Source organism: Gymnoscopelus microlampas (assembly GCF_963454915.1).
Source record: "Gymnoscopelus microlampas genome assembly, chromosome: 9".
Lineage (NCBI taxonomy): Eukaryota > Metazoa > Chordata > Actinopteri > Myctophiformes > Myctophidae > Gymnoscopelus > Gymnoscopelus microlampas.
This window is the reverse complement of record NC_139946.1, coordinates 39,527,301-39,551,266: the sequence shown is the minus strand read 5'-3', so window position 1 is coordinate 39,551,266 and position 23,966 is coordinate 39,527,301. Positions and strand designations below refer to the sequence as shown.

The window sequence follows — 23,966 nt, the reverse complement described above, 5'->3', positions numbered from 1 at the left end:
AGGAAGCAGAACAAAATATGTTTACTCTTATGTACCTCTAATGTACCTGTACACAAGACATTACCTAAATACAAAGTGCAAAATAATAAAGAACAATTGTATTCTATAATAGACCTAGACCATATTTTTGATAAAATATTCCGTGGGTTAATGTCCTTAGAGCCCAGCAAATATATTAACAGTACATATGTTCTACACACCTACAGCTATACCAGTATATGAACACACCTAGGCATGACAGTCCTTTAGTGTTGACATTGCCTCCTCCGTGATTTGTCTGAGACTAAATCACTGTCTGGCTGTTTGGCAGTGTGACCTACAGTAGATCTGGTTTGAATTAGCTTTCAATCCAGTCATTCCAAGACGTGGGTACTCTTCAAAGCTCAAATATACTGAAATATATTTGGCATGTCTGTTATACTCAGTCTGTTAAGGAATAATTGAGAATCAATATATGTATATTATCAATATCATGTCACAGGTTTATAGGTGTGAAGTGTGGGTGAAATGCATTATCATACAAGCTCCCAACATTTGGAGTTTCAAGAAAAGGCTATAGAATAGAGAAAGAAAGCGCAAGGAAAACATGTGATGTCATACAGTATATGTCAAATATTCCTAATATAGGCCTAATAAGACCAATGCCAAATATATACATGGTACATAGTTTAAAATATACTATTTACTGTCCCATTTGTAAGAAAATGATTCAAGTAAATCCGAGGCTCATTACACATTACAGTATAGCCTATATTTCCATTCCATGTGTAGACAGAACTGCTATGACAGCTTTTTACTGGCAATCCATAAATCCAACAAATATTTCTCAGAAATGTCTCAGACTATATAAACAAACCTGAAACGATCTACATGCTCACAACCTGTTGCGCTGTGATGCGTTGTGAGCTTGTCGATCAGCTATTTTCTGAGCGCGACACCGGTGCACAACTAAGTATATTTATGGCTTTACTTGACAGACAACATTAAAGCAGCCATCAGCACAGAAATCTGAGACAGCTGACAACCTCATCAGCTCTCCCTTAGTTCTTCTATTGCTGCTTCTTCTCTGTCACGACCAATCCTGCTTTCCCATCTTCACTTCTCCCCTATCAGCCTGAAGCCTAATTTATGCTTCACCTGCTTGCCAAAAATAACTGTTTTAAAAGCAAAAGTAATTTATCTGCTTGTAAATCAATTATTTTCAGAGCATAAATTAGGCTTTACTCTTGTTTCTTCCAACTTTATATCTCCAAACAGTATATTAACTGTAGGCCTCTAGAAAATAAAACGTACCTTCCACTTTCTGACATTGATATCCAGACAAACTACTAACTATCACGTTATTCTGTTTGTTTCTCTTCTGTTTTTAGTTTAGTATTGTTTTTTTGTTTTTGTTTTGTTGTTCTGTTGTTGTGGGGGGGGGGGGGGGGGGGGTTCTGGATTAATTTTCCATTTCCAGTAAATCCATTTCCAATAAGCAGTTGGTTGCAGTCATTGCAGTTCATACAGAACAATCCCCTTCCCTCTATTTCATCCCTTCCTGTTAACAATTTTCTGATTAAAGTATAATTAACACTCCTCTGTACAAGGGCAAGTGACTAAAGGCAGGTCTCTCCCAGAACAGAACTACCCTCCCATCTCGGACAGTCCCGCCAGCCCGTCTCCTCTATTCATTACAACAAATTAACAGATGTTTTGAGCTATATAAGCTGTATGAATCATTTAGTTTTACATTCTTTTTTACAACCAGAACTTCATCTTGAGAATGACTTATCTGCCATGAGCACACAAACTGATCCTCACATTTGAATCGGCCTCATAACTTAGACCAGGGGTGTGCAACTGCTTTTTGATCTAGGTGATCTGATTGAGCCGAGGTGATAAATTGAGTTAAAAGGTAGGGTAAGTGATTTACTTTTGTTAAAATAAGTGTTAAATAGTTCTATATTCTGATAGTACTCATTCCTATAGAGTGTTTGTTCAGTAAAAGGAGTCTCCCATATCTCTCCAGCTCTTTATTTAACAGAAAATGCATTTTCAGTGCTCTCTCCTCCTGATTGGCTTAAATGTTGTCACCTACCTGAAAATGTACTATATTCTGTTTACTAAAGAGAGACCCCTTGTGACCGAACAAACGCTCTGTAGTAATGTTACTATCAGAATATAGTACTTTAACCTTTTAAACAAAAAAATACCCCAAAAATTACCCTACCTTTAATCAAAAACAATCTTTTTTTTTTTTATACCACAATTTTGTAACCCCATTTTTTACACCCAGTGTCAATTGTCTATGTAATCCTGGGCACTACCTTTCCTCTGCCAACCAATCAAAAACAATCATTAACATTATGTTTAATTAACATTAAGTTTAATGTGCATAAAGCTTTTCTCCTAGATAGTTAGAATGTATCTTACCTTTATTATTCATATTATGGTATTGACTCGCTTTGGGTTTTATTAAACTAATATTGACTTATTCTATGTTGTATTATTCTAATTAGAAGCCTGTAATAAGGCGTAAATGTAATGTTGGTTTTCATGGTCTTTGCTGGCACTAGGTGATCAGCCTAACTCATCATGCACCCAAAAAGGTTGCCCACCCCTGACTTGGACCTTTTAGCCACTATCCTCCCCTGCTGGAGGGAGTCTGTGCTACAGTTAGGATGTTGCCATAATAAACTAGGGTGGGAACTACTGGTTATTCTCATAATAATAAATTACTGTTGGGATTATTAGACTAATGTATCTGATTAATTTAGACCATAAATTGACAGTAAAATAAGGTAATAAAGTTGATGATAAATCCTCATCATACATCTGCTAAACCCAGACATCTTGAACTGGCTTGATATTTGGCCAGCGGTCAAAAACATTAACGTATGACATTTTATAATACAGAACAAAGGCAAGCGTTCACATTTTAGTGAAGATAGGTTATGCTGGTGGATAGTGGATAGTGTGTTGACCATATAACTGCAATGTCCTTGGTTTGATTCCAGATGGACACCTGTATTATGTCCATCACCCTCTCTGTTCCTGTCACTATTCTACAGTATCTAGTCTACAAAATATGAAAAGTGTGATTTGGTGCTTTAGGTCACTAGTTCCCCAATCTGGGAACCCATCACCAAATAAAAAGGAAAAACAGCGCCCTCTGCTGTTTTTTACTCTTTCACTTCTGAATCTGTTCTTGAGAGATTACTAGTTCCCAAACAATGGGTCAGGAGTAGGATCCAGACCCAGTAGGAACTTTTAAGAAATAGTGACATTTTCAAAAAATGTCACTTTTTTTTTAAATGGGCTTAAGTGATTAATTCATTATGTGTTTTTGTGTGTTTAGGTCACAGAAGACACCACATTTCGAGTCTCAAGCTGAAAACGTTTGGGAACCTCTGCTTCAGGTAAGAGTTGAAAATTGAAGTATTACAGCAGTCAGCGTGTCATTTCCACAAACGTTTTTATTCAAGGAATAATTAATATACAATATACATGTCGACACCCGCCCATCCTCTCACATCTTAGGTGGTCCATATAACCTCCACCCCTCCATCTTGCCAACCTTGGTGAAGAAGGCCAGAGTTCCTAGTCCAAGACAGGCTGATGTACCGGTTATTGCACTGTGGGCTAGGAGAGGGGTAAAACGCACACAAATATGAGCATGGGCACACACACACATAAAGTAACTTATCCTCATCCTTTATTTTTGTGTCTATTGGTACTGTAATTGCCTGTAATACTACTTACTCCTTGCTCCAAGGAATATACCCGAGGCACAACCTCCAATGAAGTAGTTCGTGGGGTCATCAGGAGCATCACGAGCTTGAGCACTGAGACACGTGGCCATACCAAAGACTGCTCCCAAGGATGCTTTAGAAATAGAAACACACACAAATGCACATCTACCTTCAATTCCATTGCTCAACCAGATCGGCAGATTACAATGTTCGACAGACATTTTTAGTACTTTACACTACATGGCTTTTGGGAAGAGGCTGGTTGTTTATAGGCCACAGCTAAGATTTTTGTTACAATTTAGGCATTTAGCAGACACTCTTATCCATAGCGAGATTGGAGTTAGTGACACGATGCTATGAAAACCTCACCAACCTACAACAGGGTATGTAGTGAGTTGGATTATGAAGAGGTGAGTTTTCAGACAGCGGCAGAAAATGTTGTTTGGTTAGTGGACTAGTATGAACTTACTAAGGCCACACAGTAAAATCCTCTGTGTTAGTTTAATTTAATTCAGACTGTGTAAAAATGGACTCGGAGATCAATTCATCAAGATGCATTGATATTATTAGACTTTGATATATTCGATATTATAATGTAATTAGATGACATATATTAACTGCTCAAACGTTGATAATGATAGAGCCAGCATTAATTGTGACATTATATTTAAAGTGAAAACTTGTGTTCTTCTAATCAGCGCTGTATGAAATCATTTGCCTCTCAAAACTAAACTTCAGGTAGTGTTGCAAAGCTCAATCTGTCACCCACTAAATCTGCATCACTGGATAATGATGAAACGATACCGGTCCTGAATAACAAAATAGTACATATAGTGTGTAATTTTCTTCTCAAATATTTACATGAGGTTCAAAGATTCTAATTGTCGGGCCAAATTACTTACCCATGGTGACAGTTGCACCGGTGGCCCTCTGGAGAGCAGCCATTGCAGAATCAGGCTGGAATGCTACAATGTGATAGGCTGAGCCTACCAGACCTGCAAAACACAAAGCAAGAAATACAACTTAATTAGTATGAAATATCACATTGTAATTGGTTATATCCACCTGCCCTGGAATAAATTGTAATACGACGCATATCCACCGACAACCCATTGCACTGGATGTTTAGATCTGGAATGTGTTAAAGGCAATACAACACCAGAAAAAAATAGATAAGTCCCAAACATAACCAAAGAGTTATGCATCAACTAATGTTCATTGCTCGATATTTTCAAAGTACAAGAGCCTTTCAAGAACACCCTCTTAAATAAATATTAATAAATATGACAAAGACTATTTAATATTAAAAAAAATACTTCAAATAGTTCCATTAGTACTCATTGGTCCATTTGGTGAGCCACTCATTTCGAGAAGAAAAGACTAACTTCAAATCGTCATCAGAATATATAATTCAAAACATACACAACCACTATTGCTATTCATGCACTTTATAGGTGGATCATATCATACATGATGACCCTAATACAGGATGGCACCTTCATGCATTTGCCAAGTAATGCAATGCTTTTAAATGAGCTACAATAGGTGTATGGGTGGAGACTGGAGAGAAGGCATATTATTCTAGTTTATTCTGACCATTAACATTGGTCATATTAGTAACATTAGTCAAGGACACTACTGAGGGGTTCAACTGGGGACAGTCACACATAAATAGTACACCAGAAACTGTAGGCTAAAGGATAAAAGGTGCGTTATCCATGTAGCATTATATATACACAACTAGGTTTGTCGTGTTACACTGCCAACAAGTGCCACAATGCTACATAAGTACATGAATCATAATGCTCACAACATGATACTGTTTACTAGCAGCCAGTGTTGCCATATTCTGTGAGTGAAATAAGCAACCAGGTCTTAGGAAAACAAGCCCAAAAGATGCAACTAGGCCACATGAGCAGTTTAAATGCATCAGCTATTTGAAAATAGCAGATCTACAAGCTGTACATCTGCTATTTTCAAAAACTCTTGCAATACGTGGAATATTTTTTTAAACATTCTAGCTCCCTGGCACAAAACACTTGATGAAAATATTTGAGAACCACTGGTTTAAATAATAAAAAAAAAAGTTTTTTGGAAGCAAGCCTAAATAAGCAACTACACGTTAGAAAGAAGCCCAAAAAAAACAATATTTTATATTTAGAAGCAACTTTACAGAAAAAGAAGCCCCAAGGTCGCTTATAATAAGCCAACATGGCAACACTGATAGCAGCCTAGCTAAGTGACGTTAGCTAACATGCTAGCCTGTGCTGTTATCTTCACCATAGAGTTTGTGTTCCATTATATTTATCCAGACAGACAATCGCCAGGTTGTTTACATGTCATGCTGTTTACCTAAAGCAGTGCCCAGTTTGGTGGTGATCCATGTCTTTTCCACACAGTCTTTGCCCTCCTCTAGTTCCCAGTAACCCATCTTGGACTTGATTTCACATGAAGGACATACACACTGTTGCCAGATTGTGCGAGAGAAATAAGTAGCCAGGTCAAGCCCAAAAGAAGCAACTCAGGCCACATACTTTAAACCTATATGCATTGGATATTTGATTTTGAAAATAGCAGATTTTGAAAAAACATTTTATTCTATATTTTTTAAAAGACATTTTAACAACACAAATCTGATAAGGGGGTCCCTGGCACAAATGGGGGTTAATTTGGGGGTCCTTGACATGAAAATATTTGAGAACCACTGGTTTAAATAATAATTATACAAATCGGAAGCAAAGCCTAAAATAAGCAACTACACTTTAGAAACAAGCCCAAAAACACAACCCGCAACTAACAATATTTACAAGCAACTTTACAGAAAAACAAAGTCGCTCATAATAAGTGGACATGGCAACGCTGGACACGAACAACACTGGTTTTCTCGCGAGACTAACAGTGAAACTTTATTGACACATTTGTTAATTTACAACAATATCATCGTCGTACGACGGTGTCCCGGTGCCGAAAATAGACGATATGCAAGCTCACAACGCGTTGCATTTGCCAGGCGTTGTGAGCTTGTAGATCGGCTAAACCCAAAATGCTGAGCATAAAAGGCTGGTGACAGATAGCCGGACAGTGTTGCCATGTCTGCTTATTATAAGCAACTTTGGGTTTATTTTTCTCTAAAGTTGCTTGTAAATATTGGTTCGTTGTGGTTTTCAGTTTTTTTTGGGCATGTTTCTAAAGTGTAGTTGCTCATTTGGGCTTGTTTCCTAATGTTGTTTAAACCAGTGGTTCTCAAACATTTTCAAGTCAAGGACCCCCAATATGTATTTGTCTGCGGACCCCCATCTGAAAACATTTTATGCCAGGGTCCAGGGACCCCATACAAGATTTCTCTTGTTAAAATGTCAAATTGTATTCAAGATTTTTGTTGTTGAAAATAGCAGATCTACATGCCGTTGTGAGCTTGTAGATCTGCTATTTTCCAATAGCCTATTCTGTATTATGTTTAAAGGGCTCGCTTCTTTTGGGCTTCCTTTCATAGACCTGGTTGCTTATTGCTCTCACAAAACCTGGCAACACTGCAGACAGCTGGACCATATCCGGGTCGTCATGTCTAACAGGTGAGCATCATGTTGCAGAACAACTCCTCCAGTTTTTATGAGATATACAAACATCCTCATCATTGCTGCAGAAGATATAGCCCACCTGACCTGGCGTAGAAACCGTCCAAACAGAGCTTTTATCTGGCCTCTTTAACAACAAGCCACCACAAAGCTAACTGAATGCATCTGACTGTGATCTGGATACATGACGTGTCGCCAAGGAAACCGATGCTATGTTAGCATCCTGAGCTAGTCAGTCACACACAGCCATCCAATGTGTGTGAAAGTGAAACTATAGCATTGACTGTCGTATGGCAGAGAATGTAAACAACAGTAAACCTTATTCAGAATGTGGAGATGCTGCCGATGTGACTGCATGCTTTATTCACAGTGTAGTAATGAGATTAGCTTAGCTTTTACTTAATGCTAGTCATGGTGCCTAATGTTTGTGTTTATTCAGCTTTCAGTATGAATCACAGATGTTTAAAAAGACAGGTGCCATTAAAAACACAGAATTATTTTGCTGAATATAAAACTTAAAATAAAGGAAAAATGCAATTGCATTTTAAAAAATCTAATAACCTAAAACACATTTCTAAAATCCACTATCATTTAAGAGTCTGCACATGTGGGACTGGTGATTTCTTGTATCTCCCAGTTCAATGCGACCAGAGATCTCCTTCCTGGATAATTAAAGTTAACCAAAAAGACTGTACAAAGCCTACAAGTAGAGAAGAGGTGATTGCGTTGAGTTTTATATATTCTGTATTGTTGTTCTTATCATTCTTTTTGCTGTTATTTTCAGCTCCTGAGAATCCCCCCTCCTCACCTATGTTAATGTCCTATAATAACTTGATGTGAGCTCCGGTGTGACTCCTGGTAGCAGTGTGACCCCTCCTTGGTCGAGAGGCCAGCTCCCAGACGTGACATGTCAAACTCGCCGTCCCCAGTCCAAATCAGAGAGGCGAACGCCCACCTAGCAGCCGTGCACCGGCGTGTGGCAGAGCTGGAGGAGAGACTGCAGGCGGCAGAGAATACCGTGAGAGAACAGGCTGAGAGTCTGATACGCAAGGATGAACAGATGAGAGCTGCCTCTCAGGATATAACGGAGACAAAAGACAGGTGAGGAGAGCAGTAGGTTGTAATAAAGAAAATGGACTACCAACCAGGCCACAGTGAACTTAAGCTTAGAGCAGATAGAGTGAAAGTCTAATAAAGGACAGCCATGTCATAGGATATACAAAACAAAACACTGATATCTTGAGAAGAGAGTGCATTTAGTTGATGACAATTATCTACTAAATAACTTTATTTAACAATGCTTCAGTCCATCTGGACTGTATGTTCAGTAAAGTCTATGTGGGGAGAAAGAGTGTGTGCTGGAGTTTACTGTTTCCTATGTGAACTGTATTTGTTCTCCTATATGCACCTGTCACCTACTGTATTCCTTAGGTGTGCAGAAGCTCCTTTGTCTTAACTCTCACATTCTCTTTTCACAGAGAAATCTCTTTTCTTAATGAAAAACTTTGCCGGTGCGAGGAGACCATCCACCATTACCAACAGTCCTTAAAAGAGAGAGAGACTCTGATTGTTCAGCTGCAGCACCGCTGCCACTTGCTGGACAATATCTGTAAGACCAGACCCACTCTGGACAGCATGCTAGCTCTGATGGCTGAGGCAGAGAGACTTGGACCGGTAGCTGGAGCTGGCATGGCAGGATTTGGGTGTGGGATGGGTGTAGGAGTGGGAGGAGCAACGTGCGTGGGAGGAGGGGTAGGGGAGTCGAGTATGGCCAACTGTTCCCTAATAGATGTGCAATCCAGCTGCAGCCCTAGCAGAGTAGTACCAGCCTCTGACTACTGCAGCCCCAGTAGAGTTGTTTCCAACCACAAAGACTTTTCTCTGAGCGAGGATGATGTAGACAGTCAGGACATGGATGACATGGGCTTTGGGACCACCGTTTAGACTGTGAGCAACTTGGGTTTGGACTGATGGCAATCAGCATTTTGCACCGATCTACACTATGATGAGCAAAGCTTGGCAAATGAAAATGAATGAAAGAGATTGTCATTGGGACTGTTGAGCCAGCCCTGTCATAGATTAGATTGATCTGAATTCATGTTACAGCCTGCATTATGGTTCTAAATATAATGTAGGATGGTGGTAGCCTGGAAACCAGACGAATCTGCCAGTGCAAAACAAATACAAAATTTGCCCTCGGCAGATTTGGTCTGGCCCTGCTCGGTTGTGATTGGATTTCGCTGCCTGGATTTTGTGGGGCACCAATCAAGGCCCAGTATGCAAATGTGGGGCGTGTTTATCACCAGAGGCATTTTTTAAAATCAGACCGGTTTTGAAATGCAGGTTCCAAACAGAGATTCCAGTCTAATAAGACAGCGATATTAGTCTGGCCATGCCAGGCTACGATGGTGGAGGCATTGCAACAACACCTGGGCCCATGGTGATGCTAGCGTCAATAGACCTGTCCAAGAGGACAGGTCTATTGTGCCCCCACCCCACATAAATTAACTAAACAAACCGAAATACTGCCAACTCAGGTGGCATATTTTTCATGAGATTCAAGAAAGATATATGGAAAAGATTTTGAATCTGAATGAATGGTGATAAGAAACTGCACTGTGGGGAAAAGAACTTGCCCAAGTTGCCCTACATTATCTACAAATGTTTGCTGTGTGTCATTAGATTTATTAAGGTACTAAAAGTGCATTATTTTAGCAAGTCATCAGTTGAGATTGACAACTGAGTCTTCAAATAATTTAGTTACAGGGGCCAGGACACACCTTATCTCGCGAGACAATTGAACACTTGTTTTCAAGAGTGAACACAACAAGGTTCGTATATTATATCCATGTTTGTTGCCTTAACCTCAATTCATACTTAATCACATGACAATATCAGTCGTTGCTAAGGCTGAAAAGCAACACCATCATGAAATGAAGTATAAGGGTACGGTCCGGTCACACACCTGCATTGGAACCATTGTAGCCAACACATCAGTTGTGGCATCAAAACGCCACAACTGGGAACTCCACCCTCTTGCTCCTTGCACCTTGAAAAGGACACTCACGCTTCTAAAGCGTATGTGTGACCGTGCCCTAAATGAGGCTTTAGACACTGCTTTACACAGCCAATACATATCTTTTTCAGTGTTACTCAGTGTTACTCTGTTTATGTTTTTAGATTGCAGGTATTGTACAGTTTTTCCTCTTGTATTCAAAATGTATAATTTATTAATTATATTAATTTTATTTTTCACTTATGCAATCCAGATTTTATCATTACATGTTTTTTTATCTTGATCTTTTCAGGATCTGTGTAACACTTTTAAGAATCTAAGTGGAGGGCACAGAGGCGAAGTACTAACCCACCACTGTGGAGACTGGGGTTAGACTCCTCGGTGAAGCCTCCAGCTTGGCTGGGCACTGCAACAAACACAATTGGCCATATTTGCAGGTTGGAAGCTAGCAGGAGATTGTGTTCTTGTCGCTGCATTAGTGACTCCTACTTGTTGGTCAGGACACCTCAGCAGGGAGTGAAACTGGGACTCCATGTGTAGCGGAGGTGGCATGTGGTTGTCTACTCCCTAAGCCAATATTAGATTAAAGCAGTGACAAGGACTATCTAGTGCAGGTGTTGGCAACCTCCTCTTTTTGATGTACCAGATGGTCTATATTGGGCTATTGAGGTGACATCCCCAGATAGTCAGAATGTATTATATTTAGATTATTAACTCATTCTTTGTTGGGTTTTATTATTAAATAATGGACATTTCATATTGTTATATTCTAATTAGCAGCCTGTAATAAGACGTAAAAGCAATGGTGTTGTTTACTGACTGGCCCTGGGTGATCATGTCAGCCTTGGAAAACGGCTAAATGATTATGTGCCCAAAAAGGTTTCCAACCCCTGATATAGTGCATTGTTGAATGGGAATTAGCAGAACTAGTCCATACCCGTGGGGGGATATGCCCACATGATCTGGCAACCCGGGAGCCAGCGAACACAAAAACGCTAATAAACAGCTGACATTTGGTGAAATCGAAAAACGGGCTTCGCTGTTCCGTGCACATGGCAATGTCTGTGTGCAAATTCAGATCAATTGCTCCAGGCACTGAGGAGAACCGGGCAGAACAGATTTTGGCCTCACCACCGCTACAGAGCTTTGTCGAATTATAGGAGGATGAGAAAAATGAAGGACCACACAATTTAAGCTTGACATATGAGATTCACTTTTACTTGGTCAGTGTTGTACATATAGAACCGGTCTGGATTGCATAAGTGGAGAAAGAAAAGACAGATTTTTGATGTCAGTGAGAATGCAACCAAAGTGAATTTAATGACTGAAGACCTGGCTTAAGACCATCCTGTTATCAATGATCAATATAATGCAAAGTGAAACCTATTACTTATTGTAGATATGTGCTGTAATGAGTGATTCATAATTAATCATCAGTTACACAACTGAAGCTTTGCCTAAAATATTCTATGTTCCTCTTAATAGCACTCCATCTTATTGGGATTAAAACATCATGTTTATAGGCTAAATATAAATGTACTCCATAAACTTTAATGTTGCATCTTTCACATCTGCTCTCACATAAAGGGATAGTTCACCCTCAAAATGACCGTTTCTGTCAATTAGCCCATGGAGCATTGAATTCATGGAGTTTTGTTTTGTTTTTATTGCATTCCTGATCCAATATTCTAATGTTTAATTTAAGTAAATATGAGGCCAAGGCAAAACTATATAAAATAATGTATTCAAGTCCAAAACAACTCACAGTGTAATCCAGTGTGGACTACTACTGTCCAGCTTATAAACAAATGTTTTAAATATAGTATTGCTCTTGTTAAGTCTTATTTACTTCAATTAATCAAATATTGGAATATTAGATCAGGAATGGGACAAAAACAAAAGAATCCATGAATTCTTCATGGGCTTCATGGCTTCATGGGGTGAATAATTGATATAAAAAGTCATTTTGTGGGTGAACTATCCCTTTAAAATTATTTTATCATTTAAAGGAGAACATAACTGTTGAGAACGGTTGTAGGTTAGGTTTTAGTATAGCCTTTGAGATTAAATAATTGCACTCTAAATGTATTTTGATGTATATAGAATTCAATTCACTTAATGGGGACCACTGCAGAGACGAGGGGATTGAATCCTCTGTACAATTTTCAATTTAGGCATTTAGCATACGCTCCTATCCAGAGCGATTTAACAAAAACTTAAGCAAGGTAAACGCTTACACCAAATGCAGAGAGACAGTGTAGTGCCTCAGTAGACTGGGATCACAGGTAAAACAATGGCCAGGCGTCCCAACCAACACAATTGGTGTTGTTTGAGGGTGGGAAGCCAGGTAGGGAGGGTGACCTCTATCGCTGCACTACTGACTCCTACAGGGTTGTCGGGAAGCCTTTTCAGTGGGGAGCTGAACTTGGAGGAATAGCGTGTTCCTCCACATACTGTACATCACATCCTCGAGAGGAAACGCTGTACTGCATAGGTGTAAATAAGTAGACTGGTGCCGTTATGTGTATCAAATGAGACAAGTAATCTCCTACGCCCTCTCTATAGACCGACGAGTAGGGGTCAGCAACGACAAGGGCCTACAGTACAAGGGGACTTGTGAATTGACAGAATGACTAAATTGGGAGACAAAGGGGAAAACATTTTAGAAATATATCGAAAAAGAAAGAATCCAATAGGTCCAACCTCCTACTCTACTGACTTAAATGAAACAACATGAAGCTCTATGCAAAACTTCCTGCTGGATTGTTTCAGAGCCATTTATCTACAGAGTTATGCCACTGAAACCCTGATAGTTTGTCATGCTTCCTGATAGAATGTACAAGCTAATGTTGTTTGGTATACGTCTACTCTCTGTAGATTACAGTTATGGTTTAGCAATGACATCTATTTTCAAGAATTAGTAATTAAATCATCAGATTCTTAGAATAGTTCCAAATACCTCAATACAACTTTTTAAGATATGTGCTCTTGTTGTGTTCTTCATATTACATATCTGTCATTACAGTTTGTTGTACAGGTTTCAGCATGCAATATTCCATAGTATGAAGTGTCTTAATGAAGGAAAGAGAGCATATGTGTAGGCCTGTTATAACATTTGATAAAAAAAACTAAATGAATTGACTGGTACTCTGAGTGCAGATATGATTGTCCTAACATCACTGTGGTTTTATTAACCAGGCTGCCAGCCAGTCCATGGAAATTCTTCAAAATGGCATTTAGATGGCAGACTGTTACTGACTAACTTTGGCATATTGGTTGTGTTACTGACTGGTTATTTTACTTAATGTTTCTGTCTGACTGAACATTCACAAGCAGCTTGGCACTCACCGGCTAATTGACTTGGCAGCTAATTGGCTTGCTGATTAATGGATTGATTGTTTAAGAGTCATTGAGAAATATTTCAGAATTTATTGCAACCGAATGTCCAACACCCGTACTGTCAGTTTTGACTTAGTTGTTGAATTGAAAGTTATTTCTGCACAGACAAGAATGGTTAATAACCACTGCTGCTGGTCTATTGTCTCTCCCTGCTGTTGTGTCTGTATTGTCACTTGCATAAAAGACCTGATTTGTATCTTTTCATTCCCTATATGCGCGACTGCCTCATACTTGTATGAACTTACTGAAGATACTACTTTTAATCTCTGCTATATATATGTTTTTGTGGCTCTCTATGCTGCCTGGGAGGAATTCACATGGAAGCTACTGTATAACAAATAGCAGAATTTCTGTTCAGTGTTATAACAATGTTATAGAGTTTGAGCTGTGAAGCCTTACATTTCAGTTATAAACCAGGAATGTCTTTTATAACCATCGCGCCTGTCAACAACATGAATAAATTATTTATTTTATACTCTGCTGGTTGGTTGGTGTCATGTTTGATGTCAATTTAAAATAAAGTTAGTGTTAGAAGAAGGCCGTAACTTTTTTGTGTTTTGTAAGATCATGTAATATGGCATTAGCCTTGGATCAACTATAAAGAATACATCACATGGATGTATCTGGGATGTATCATCAGTGTTGTAGCCTAGGGTCATAGGGTGTTTCGGGTCTCGCAACATACACCCTCGCCCAGGTGACCCAGCCGGGTTTGATCAAGCCCCAACTGACATCCCAGGTAGCTACCCACGGTCAGTCCTATAGGGAAAGGCCACTCAGTCCGCTTCTCCGGAACTACTCTGCCTGAACACAGGGAGGCTCTGGCACATGGAGGGACTAGGCTCTGTGGGTGGCCTCCTGGCCGGGCTCCTCCTTCGTCTCACCAGGTCCATGACCTGAGCGCTGTACCAGATCCGCTGCACCAGATCCGCTGCACCGCCCCGATCCAAACATTTCCTTCTGGCGTGATGGTTCCTTGGGCCGATACCACTAGATTTGGCCGTCTAATGATATTAGCTTCACTTGCGGTTTGCTTGAATGGCCCTCCTAAAGGCCTCACCGTGGGTTACGGTGACTATCATAGGTGTATTTTATCGTTTTTTTTACAATTTGCATATCTATGATAGAGATGAAAGTAAAAGTCAGAGTCGATAAATACATCTATGATAGACTTGATTCAAGGCTAGTATGTCATTATGAATTGTATTATGTTGAACTGCCCTGGCCCCTGATGTCACTGAGGTTAATAAGCAGTGGTGTAAAGTAACTAAGTACATTTACTCAAGTACTGCACTTAAGTACAATTTTGAGGTATTGTTACTTTACTGGAGTTTTTCCAATTTTCTGTACTTTTACGTCTACTCCACTACATCAGAGGCAAATATTGTACTTTTACTCCACTGCAATGATTTGAAAACTTTAGTTACTAATTACTTTCCAGATATAAATGATTATATTATAAAGCATATACCACTTACACTTTAGCCCTATTTTATACCAAGGCTATTTGAAAATAGCCAATCTACATGCTCGTGTTGCGACTGCTATTTTCAAACATTATAGTACTTTTACTTTTGATACTTAATATATTTTGATGCCAATACTTTTGTATTTTTACTCATGTAACATTTTAAACACAGGCCTTTTACTTGTAACAGCGTGTCTCTACATTGTGGTATTGCTACTTTTACTTAAGTAATATGTCTGAGTACTTTTTCCACCACTGTTAATAAGTAATGGGCATGCCATCCCTTATAACTTACCTAACCATTTTATGAGGGGGGGGCTGATAACCATTATATGACCTACACCAGTGCAGGGGGCGGGGCGCCAGTGCAATCGTCATCAAACACTGCCGGAAACGTGCTCGGTCACGTGCTCCATGTTGCAGAATCCTCTAGCAACAACATGGCCACCTGCCTGAGGATGATCGGAGCTGCTAAACAGATGTACAAAAACTCACATTTCATGTCACAAAACTGGACCAGAATATGCAGAATCGGCGCGGCGTCGTCGTCGGGCCTGAGGGAGACCTCGGCGCTGACGGGGTTTGCCGTCAGGCGGTCGTACAGCACGAATGGTGCCTTAAAGAAAACATTGGGTAACAGCGTTCCCGTCCCATCGTCAATGACAGGAGGGAGACCTCCTCACCGCTGGTCCCGGGTGACAGCGGGCGCGTACTTCGGCGGTGAAACGGGGTTCCTCGCCCCGGTCGGTCGCCTCCTCCTCCAGGTTAACGCGTACGGCAACCGCGGCAGCGGAGCCGGCGAGGATGGCGGCGCGGAGAGCGGCGCCGGGCCTGGGGGCGAGGAGTCCGGGGGAGACGGCGGCGGGGGAGCGCCGTACGGACCCCAGATGACCGCTCTCACACCCATGCTGGTGCCGGAGGTGTTTCCTTACGTACCGCTGATCGCCGTTAACAGGAACCCCGTGTTTCCCCGCTTCATAAAAATAATAGAGGTAAGGGGGTTATTGATTGATTGATTGATTGAATACTTAACAGTTTGCAAAAAAAAAGCCCAGGAAGTACAGTTCTATACAAAAGGATGCTAAAAGGATTAAACCCAAGAAAGCACTATGGCTTGTTTCCATGTGGGTCCTGTGTATTCAATTAATCGAAATTGAGTTAACATGAATTCATTTCATTCATAAAGTCCTTTATTTTATATGAACTTGGGCTTAATTCTTTACTGTAGCAGAAATATAGTGCTTATATCTATGTATCTCTGAATCAGAGCTAGTGTTTATGTTGCATCAGTTGAGTAAGTAAGGGGGAGGCACTGTCTCTGAAGGACACTGTGGGATGATGCAATGTTACGGCCAGAGTTGACACCACCACCACACTGGTCACGTTTTTATATGCAGTGATCAGAGTAGTGAAGCACTCTGTAACCATGTTTTGTAGTGCTTGTGCTTCAGCTACATTTGGGGGGGGGGGGCTGATATTTTACATGACAAATACAATGAGTTGATGATGACTGGACAAAATGACAAAGGAAAGCACAGCATCACTTGAAGTTATGGAGGGGGGTGAATCAGACTTTATGTAGCCTGAAGTAAAATTCTGACTCTGAAGTGCTGTTTCAACTGAAGGCCAGTGTATTTTAGACATAACTGTGTGTGTGTGTGTGTGGTAAATGGTAAATGGTGCATTTATATAGCGCTTCTATCCGAAGCGCTTTACATTGATTGTGCCATTAACCCATTCACACACACATTCATACACCGATGGCGGTGGAAACCATGCAAGGCACCAACCTGCTCATCGGGAGCAATTAGGGGTTCAGCGTCTTGCTCAAGGACACTTCGACAGTAACTCTAGGGGAGCGCCCCAGCCCGGGATCGAACTGGGAACCTTGCGGTTTTCCAGTTCACTCTACCCGGCCACTCTACCCCTGAGCCACTGCCGCCTGTGTGTGTGTGTGTGTGTGTGTGTGTGCGTGTGCGCGTCTCAATCTCTTGTGTGTATAACATGAAATTGCATACCAGTGTGACCAGCATTTGTCATTGTTGTATTTTTCTGTCAGGTGAAAAATAAACCGTTGATGGAACTGTTGAGGAGGAAGGTTCGACTGGCTCAGCCCTACGCTGGTGTCTTCTTGAAGAGAGATGATAAGTACGAAGATAAGCCCCTTAATTAGAACAATTCTTATTTAACAGTGCGGGATTAGTCTGTTAAACTCACCCCTTGAATGAACTTGCATGAATGATACATACCAATACACTCGAAACAAGTCTTTTTCAAGAAAGGTGATGATAAGCAATGTTTACTTTCTTTACTTCATTCTGCAGTGGCGCTACACCAGAACAATAAAACAACCTGAAGATAAAATTGCAAGCAAAAGTAAAAATCTAATTAAAAAGATCTCAGAATTTAGCCTGATTGCCTTCTTAAATGGACACAGTGGGTAGAATCGGAACTCTTTTAGTTATAACATATGCCCAACAGACCTCAAATTGTAGATTCAAATCAGTGGAGCCTCACAGCCTCTAAGGCAGGGCCTTTAGACTCTTAAGGGCCACGTGTTCAACATGTTCAAAGAACATTATCATTCTTCAGTGTGGATGCTCTCATCATTATCATTATACTTCTCTTTATTTAGTGTTGTTTCTTACTTTCTTTCTCTCATAAATATAATGGAGTCTCACATAATCAGCTATGTTGTTGTTTTCCTTCGTCTCTCTCTCTCTCTCTCATCAGTAATGAATCAGATGTGGTGGAGTCTCTAGATGCCATCTATTCTACAGGAACCTTCGTTCAGATCCATGAGATGCAGGACCTGGGGGACAAGCTAAGAATGATTGTCATGGGACACCGCAGGTTCGAAATAATAATTCTGCTTAAAGGAGAACCCATTTTCAATCATATCTTCATATAATTGCTCCTCGCTAATGTTCATTATAAGATGGCCCAATTTTCGTCTACTCACTCTGCGTCTCATTGGTGGGCTATGGATAGTTCACTAGAAAAGATCACCAGCACTCACTTGATCCTTTTAGGATTTCTTGTTCATTTAGTCATAAGCCCCAGCAGCAGATCATACAGGACGTTTCGGCCCGCAGGCCTTCCTCTTTTCTAAGATACTATTTGTTACGGTGCACCCGATACACGGGAACTATTCTTCTTATGAGTGCTCGCCTCTCTCTTTTTCAAGTTATCCTATGGATAGTTCAGCCACAACCACTGATCAGTGTCATACTAACATGGCTGCCACTGTAGTGAAACAACTATTATTCAGTGACTCTGTCCACTGCACATTCTGAGGCTGTCAGGATCTACAGTATATCACCAGCATTGTTATGATTTGTCAGGATCCGTATCAACAAGCAGCTGGAGGTTGAACCAGAGGAGGAGGTGACCTCCGCTACGTCAGAGTCTGAAGAAGCAGAGAGCGGCTCACAACCCAAAGCACCGCCAAGACGCAAACCCAAACGTAGTCGTAAAGACCCTTCTGGTGCTCTGACAGAAACCCTGGACGATAAGGTCAGTGCAGGATTCTTTTTTTCCCCAAACACAGTTGTTGATTTTTTAAATGACTCGCCGTCCACCACAGAGGCTTCGGTTCGATTCCTGGTAGCGGATTGGGCAGGCTCTCCAGACAACACAATTGGCAGTGTTTGTGGGTGGGAAACCGGCAGGGGATAGTGTACAGGTAACTGCACTAGTGACTCCTACTGGTTGGTCAAGGTGCCTGCTCAGCTGGGAGTTAAAGGGGGTCGATAGTGTGAACCTTGGCACTCTTTATTATATATTTATATATATATATATATATATATAATATTTACTCTCATGTACACAAGATGTAATAAAGAAACCTTGAACATTACAAAATGTCTTTGGCCTACAAATATATAAACTTGGGGTAGTGCAATGAATGGAGAAGATGGAAAAAAAAGGAAAGAGACAGTGCCTCAGTTTCACCGATTTATTTTTGGAAACATACTTGGAAACAACTTGTTTTGCTTTGATGTCATAATAAAGAAACCTTGAACTAAAAAACAGCACACACATGTTCAATTTGGCCTACAAATATATAAACTTGTCATTGCAATGAACAGAGGAGTTGGATTCACCTTCCCAAGAAAAATACTTTAAAAACTCAAAAAGATTTAAAAAAATATATATAGGAACAATTGGCCACAATAGTCTTAGTGTGAAACTGTTTTAGAAAGAAAAAAAAACACTTTTAAGCCAGTACAAATGTCTTTGTTTGAAACTTGAGTCCTTTTTAGAAACACTGAATATAGCAACATTGTATGCCTTTCATTGTTTTCAAGGCAAAAAACAAACCATGTCACTCTGCCTTTCATGAATATTCAAGGCAAAAAAGTACCATATGTCATTGCTATGCGCTAACTGCTAGCATCAAACTCCACTGGAATTGATAGTTTTAAACTCTCTAAAATGGATCTAAAATGTTGTGCTTACCTCGACAATAAGTGTTGTCCCTATCTACTTCAATGGACTACTTTATAAGAATCCAGCTGTTTGCTGGATTCTTTTTTTTTAAACGAGGCACAAGAGCGTGCGCGCACAACGAGCGTGCACACACACAATTCAATTCAATTCAAAGGGCTTTATTGGCATGAGAAAACATACGTTTACATTGCCAAAGCAAAAAGCACAATACAACAATACAGCAATACAATCAAAAAAAAATGAAAAATGTACATTTGAAAGTCAGAATTTTCAATAGATCAATTTCTATGTACCAAGATCACTGGGTGCAAATATAGTGCAGGAATATACACAATGATTAGTCTTTAGGGTGGTTGTGTTCCGTTCGATATCCTTCTCCTATCACAGCAGCTCACGAATCTTGCTGCTGTGTTTGCACATTGTTGTACTTCGCCCAGCAGATATGGGAGTTTTTTGTCATTGGTCATGTTTTCAAAATCTCTGTGTGTGGTTGTAATCTGTGGGAAGTATGTGTCTCTGATGTCTTGGTACAAAGGACAGACGGTTAGGAAGTGTAGCTCGGTTTCCACTTCCTTTTGTGTGCAGTGGGTGCATAGTCTGTCTTCTCTCGGGATACAGGTCTGCCTGTGACGACCTTTCTCGATCGCAAGACTGTGCTCACTGAGTCTGTACCTAGTTAAGATTTTTCTTTGTTTTGGGTCGGTCACGGTGCTCAGGTATTCTGCCACTGCGTATTCTCTGTTTAGGGCCAGATAGCATTCTAGTTTACTCTGCTTTTGTGTTGCTTCTTTCCAATGTGTCAGGTAGTTTTCCTTTTGCTGTTTTATAATTTTGTTTGGTCCGATGGGTTTTCTATCTTGTGGCTCTGTTTGTGTTTGTGCCCGGAGTTCCATGGCCAGCTGGCTGAGGGGGCATCTCTCTAGGGTTTCGCTGTGTGTGAGTGCTTTGTTATGGAGTGCATCTAGGTCGCTTTCTTTTAGGTGGTTGTAGAACTTAAGTGCTCTCTTTTTTATTTTGATTATGAGTGGGTATCGTCCTAGTTCTGCCCTGCATGCATTATTTGGTGTTTTTCGCTGGGTACGGAGAATGGATTTGCAGAATTCTGTGTGTAGGGTCTCGGTTTGGTGTTTATCCCATTTTTCAAGGTCATGGTTTGCTAATGGTCCCCAGATCTCACAACCATAGAGGGAAATTGGTTCTATCACAGAGTCCAGTATTTTAAGCCAGGTTTTTATTGGGATGTCTATTTTGATGTTTCTTTTGATAGCATAGAATGCCCTTCTTGCCTTGTCTCTCAGGTCCTTTACAGCTTGGTTGTAGTTCCCTGTGCTGCTGATGTTTAGGCCAAGGTAGGTATAGTTTTTTGTTTGTTCTAGTGGGATCGTATTTAGGAAAAATTGATGGTTTTGGCGGCTGGATCTTTTTTGAAATATCATGATTTTAGTCTTAGTTAGGTTCACTGTCAGGGCCCATGTCTGTGAGAATTTGTGTAGGAGATCAAGTTGCTGCTGTAGTCCTTCCTCCTTGGTTGGAGACAGCAGCAGCAGGTCATCTGCGAAAAGTAAGCATTTGATTTCTGTGTTTGCCAAGGGGATGCCTGGAGCTGTAGACTGTTCTAACGTTTTTGCTAACTCGTTGATATATATGTTGAAGAGTGTTGGACTCAGGCTGCATCCCTGTCTAACTCCTCGGCTTTGGGGGAAAAAGTCTGTGTGCTTTTCGCCTATTTTAACTGCGCATTTGTTGTTTGTGTACATTGATTTTATGATGTCATAGGTTTTCCCCCCTATGCCACTTTCCAATAGTTTGTACATCAGACCCTCATGCCAAATTGAATCGAATGCTTTTTTGAAGTCGACAAAGCAGGAGAATAATTTGCTTTTGTTTTTGTTTATTTGGTTGTCAATTAGGGTGTTTAGAGTGTAAATGTGGTCTGTTGTGCGATATTTTGGTAGAAAGCCAATTTGTGATTTGCTCAGGACATTGCTTTCTGTGAGGAAGTTTAGGATTCTGTTGTTGAGGATCATGCAGAGGATCTTTCCGAGGTTGCTGTTTACACAGATCCCACGGTAGTTATTTGGGTCATATTTGTCTCCACTTTTGTGGAGTGGCGTTATCAGCCCTTGATTCCATGTGCTGGGGAAGATCCCAGAGCTCAGCACTATATTTAGGAGTTTTAGTATGGCCATTTGGAATTTGAGGTCGGTGAATTTTATCATTTCATTTAGAATACCGTCTGCCCCACAGGCCTTCTTGGTTTTAAGTGTTTTTATTTTGTCTTGTAGTTCTTTTAGGTTGATTTGGGAATCTAGTGGATTCTGGTAGTCTTTTACGGCTGACTCTAGGTTTTGTAGTTTATCTTTTATTTGTTTTTGCTCTTTGTTTTTCTCGATTGGGCCAAAGAGGCTAGAAAAATGATTCACCCATATATCTCCATTTTGGATGGGTAGTTCGTCCTGTTTTAGTTTATTAAGTCTGTTCCAGTTTTCCCAGAAGCTGTTTGTCTGTATGGAATCTTCGATATCTTGCAGTTGGTTTCTAACATGTTGATTTCTTTTTTCTCTTACTGTGTTTTTGTATTGTTTCAGTGTTTCTCCATATTGGAGACGTGTGTTGTGGTTGTCTGGATCTCTGTGTTTTTGGTTTGATAGTTTCCTTAATTTTTTCCTGAGATTATTGCAGTCATTATCGTACCATTTGTCATTTTCAACGTTTTTTCTGGCTTTCCTGTTTGATACTTTTAAGTTTGCTAGTGAGGCTGTTAGTTCAAATATATGATTGAGGCCTTCTACTGCCCTGTTTACACTTTCACTGTTTTCTTCAAAGGTTTTTTCTAGGAAATGATCCAGTTGTGATTGGACTTGTTTTTGCCTAATAGCATTTTGGAAAGCTTCTGCGCTATGTTCATTCCATTTGTAACGTTTTCTTATAGTATGTAGTTTGTTTGGCGTTTGTTCTTTGTGTCTGTGTGTTGATCTGTTTAGATAGGCTGTGATTCTGTTGTGGTCTGACAGGGGTGTTTGCGGGCTGACTGTGAAGGCTCTGAGCGATGCTAGGTTTATGTCCGTGATAAAGTAATCTACCGAGCTGTTTCCCAGGGATGAGCTGTATGTATATCTACCGAAGGAGTCCCCTCGGAGTCTACCGTTAACAATGTACAGACCCAGTGAGCGACAGAGCTGTAGCAGTTGTGACCCATGTGTGTGTGTGTGTCACACACAGTCACACACACAGGCTGCAGGCTACCCTGGCAGTGGCAACATATTTGCATTCCTATGGGTGATGGTCGCTGCACTGAAAGGACTCGGCCGTGGCTGGGTGTGAAACGGATGACGGCCGTATCGATTGACGGACGCGCCATTGTTCTCGAGGGGCTGGTTTCACACGTTCTTCAAAGCTCATGGTACACCTAGCAAGTATCCGCGGTACACTTACTGTACCATCTACCGCGGTTGACAATCACTGGTCTACTACACACTCCTTTGGCCAACAGTGGGGGGTGGCGGGGACGGCAAATGGCAACAAATATATTAGACTAGACATTTTCTTCTGAATGCAGCCTGTAGTTGTCTTTCCCCACATAACTAAAATAAATATAAATTTACGCTAACAAGAAACTATTACCATGAGCTAGGATGTTTTTTTGTTTGTTCATCACTACTCCCCTCCCTCTTCTTTGACATATTATCCAAATCTCTCCCTGTACACTTTGATGTGTATGATTTTTGTTTTTTATTGCTCTTATTTTTCAGATAAAAGAGATAGACCTGACCCCAGAGATCCTGTCCCTACCATCCTCTGACATCTTGATGGTAGAGGTGGACAACATCCAACATGAACAGTTTACAGTCACAGAGGAAGTTAAGGTACACACCTGTGTTTTGCTAGCAAAAGAGTTCAGTCAAGTACAGTAGAATAACGGTACATTTTATGATTCTATGTTATGCTTGTGCTCCATCCTCCTCAGGCACTGACAGCTGAGATAGTGAAGACCATTCGTGACATCATCGCCCTCAACCCACTCTACAGGTTTGTCTGCCGAACAGTCTTGTCAGGCAGCCAGTTGATAGTCAGTCAATCAAATGAAAAAAAGATCTGTACTATTGTACTGAAATGTGTAATTCTGTGTGTGCATGTGTAATGTAGTAGCTCTACCCCAGGTTGGAGGGGGGGGGGGCATTAGGTTAGCCCCGTAGCCCTGCCTGTCACTCAATCCTGAATATACAACCCTGGTAAAGGGGTGATTCCCTCTTGCATGAGCGTCAGATGTTTTATTAACCACACCCAGGTTTGCATCCTGAGTGTTACATAGGTACCAGGTC

The 23,966-nt window shown here is 40.6% G+C and overlaps 3 protein-coding genes across 3 annotated transcripts in view; 2 read left to right on the top strand and 1 right to left on the bottom strand.

The window, feature by feature from the left end:
• Positions 1-3,438: 3,438 nt before the first annotated feature.
• Positions 3,439-6,208, bottom strand: ndufa11 (NADH:ubiquinone oxidoreductase subunit A11). The gene is made up of 4 exons (XM_084067631.1): positions 6,087-6,208; positions 4,637-4,729; positions 3,745-3,867; positions 3,439-3,624 (listed from the first exon to the last, which is right to left on the bottom strand). Exons 1-4 carry the CDS (start codon positions 6,163-6,165, stop codon positions 3,512-3,514), a joined length of 408 nt encoding a protein of 135 aa, XP_083923757.1. The 5' UTR covers positions 6,166-6,208; the 3' UTR covers positions 3,439-3,511.
• Positions 6,209-7,363: 1,155 nt separating this feature from the next.
• On the top strand, positions 7,364-10,564 carry vmac (vimentin type intermediate filament associated coiled-coil protein). Its single transcript, XM_084067629.1, has 3 exons — positions 7,364-7,564; positions 8,094-8,410; positions 8,788-10,564. Exons 2-3 carry the CDS (start codon positions 8,217-8,219, stop codon positions 9,251-9,253), a joined length of 660 nt encoding a protein of 219 aa, XP_083923755.1. The 5' UTR covers positions 7,364-7,564; positions 8,094-8,216; the 3' UTR covers positions 9,254-10,564.
• A 5,062-nt stretch (positions 10,565-15,626) lies between these two features.
• LOC311051527 (lon protease homolog, mitochondrial-like) overlaps positions 15,627-23,966 on the top strand; it is a 17,854-nt gene continuing 9,514 nt past the window's right edge. The window contains exons 1-6 of the mRNA XM_084066104.1: positions 15,627-16,184; positions 17,252-17,340; positions 17,926-18,045; positions 18,537-18,708; positions 23,397-23,510; positions 23,612-23,741. Of these exons, the coding sequence (XP_083922230.1) occupies positions 15,633-16,184; positions 17,252-17,340; positions 17,926-18,045; positions 18,537-18,708; positions 23,397-23,510; positions 23,612-23,741 (1,177 nt within the window). The 5' untranslated portion in view covers positions 15,627-15,632. The remainder of the gene's footprint in view (positions 16,185-17,251; positions 17,341-17,925; positions 18,046-18,536; positions 18,709-23,396; positions 23,511-23,611; positions 23,742-23,966) is intronic.

Excerpts from the sequence above, each read along its gene's own strand:
- vmac (XM_084067629.1), top strand. The coding sequence starts at position 8,217 with ATGTCAAACTCGCCGTCCCCAGTCCAAATCAGAGAGGCGAACGCCCAC. Across the intron at positions 8,411-8,787 it reads ATAACGGAGACAAAAGACAG|AGAAATCTCTTTTCTTAATG; the intron begins GTGAGGAGAGCA and ends CTCTTTTCACAG.
- ndufa11 (XM_084067631.1), bottom strand. The coding sequence starts at position 6,165 with ATGGGTTACTGGGAACTAGAGGAGGGCAAAGACTGTGTGGAAAAGACA. Across the intron at positions 4,730-6,086 it reads CAAACTGGGCACTGCTTTAG|GTCTGGTAGGCTCAGCCTAT; the intron begins GTAAACAGCATG and ends TGTGTTTTGCAG. Across the intron at positions 3,625-3,744 it reads TATATTCCTTGGAGCAAGGA|CCCACAGTGCAATAACCGGT; the intron begins GTAAGTAGTATT and ends CCCCTCTCCTAG.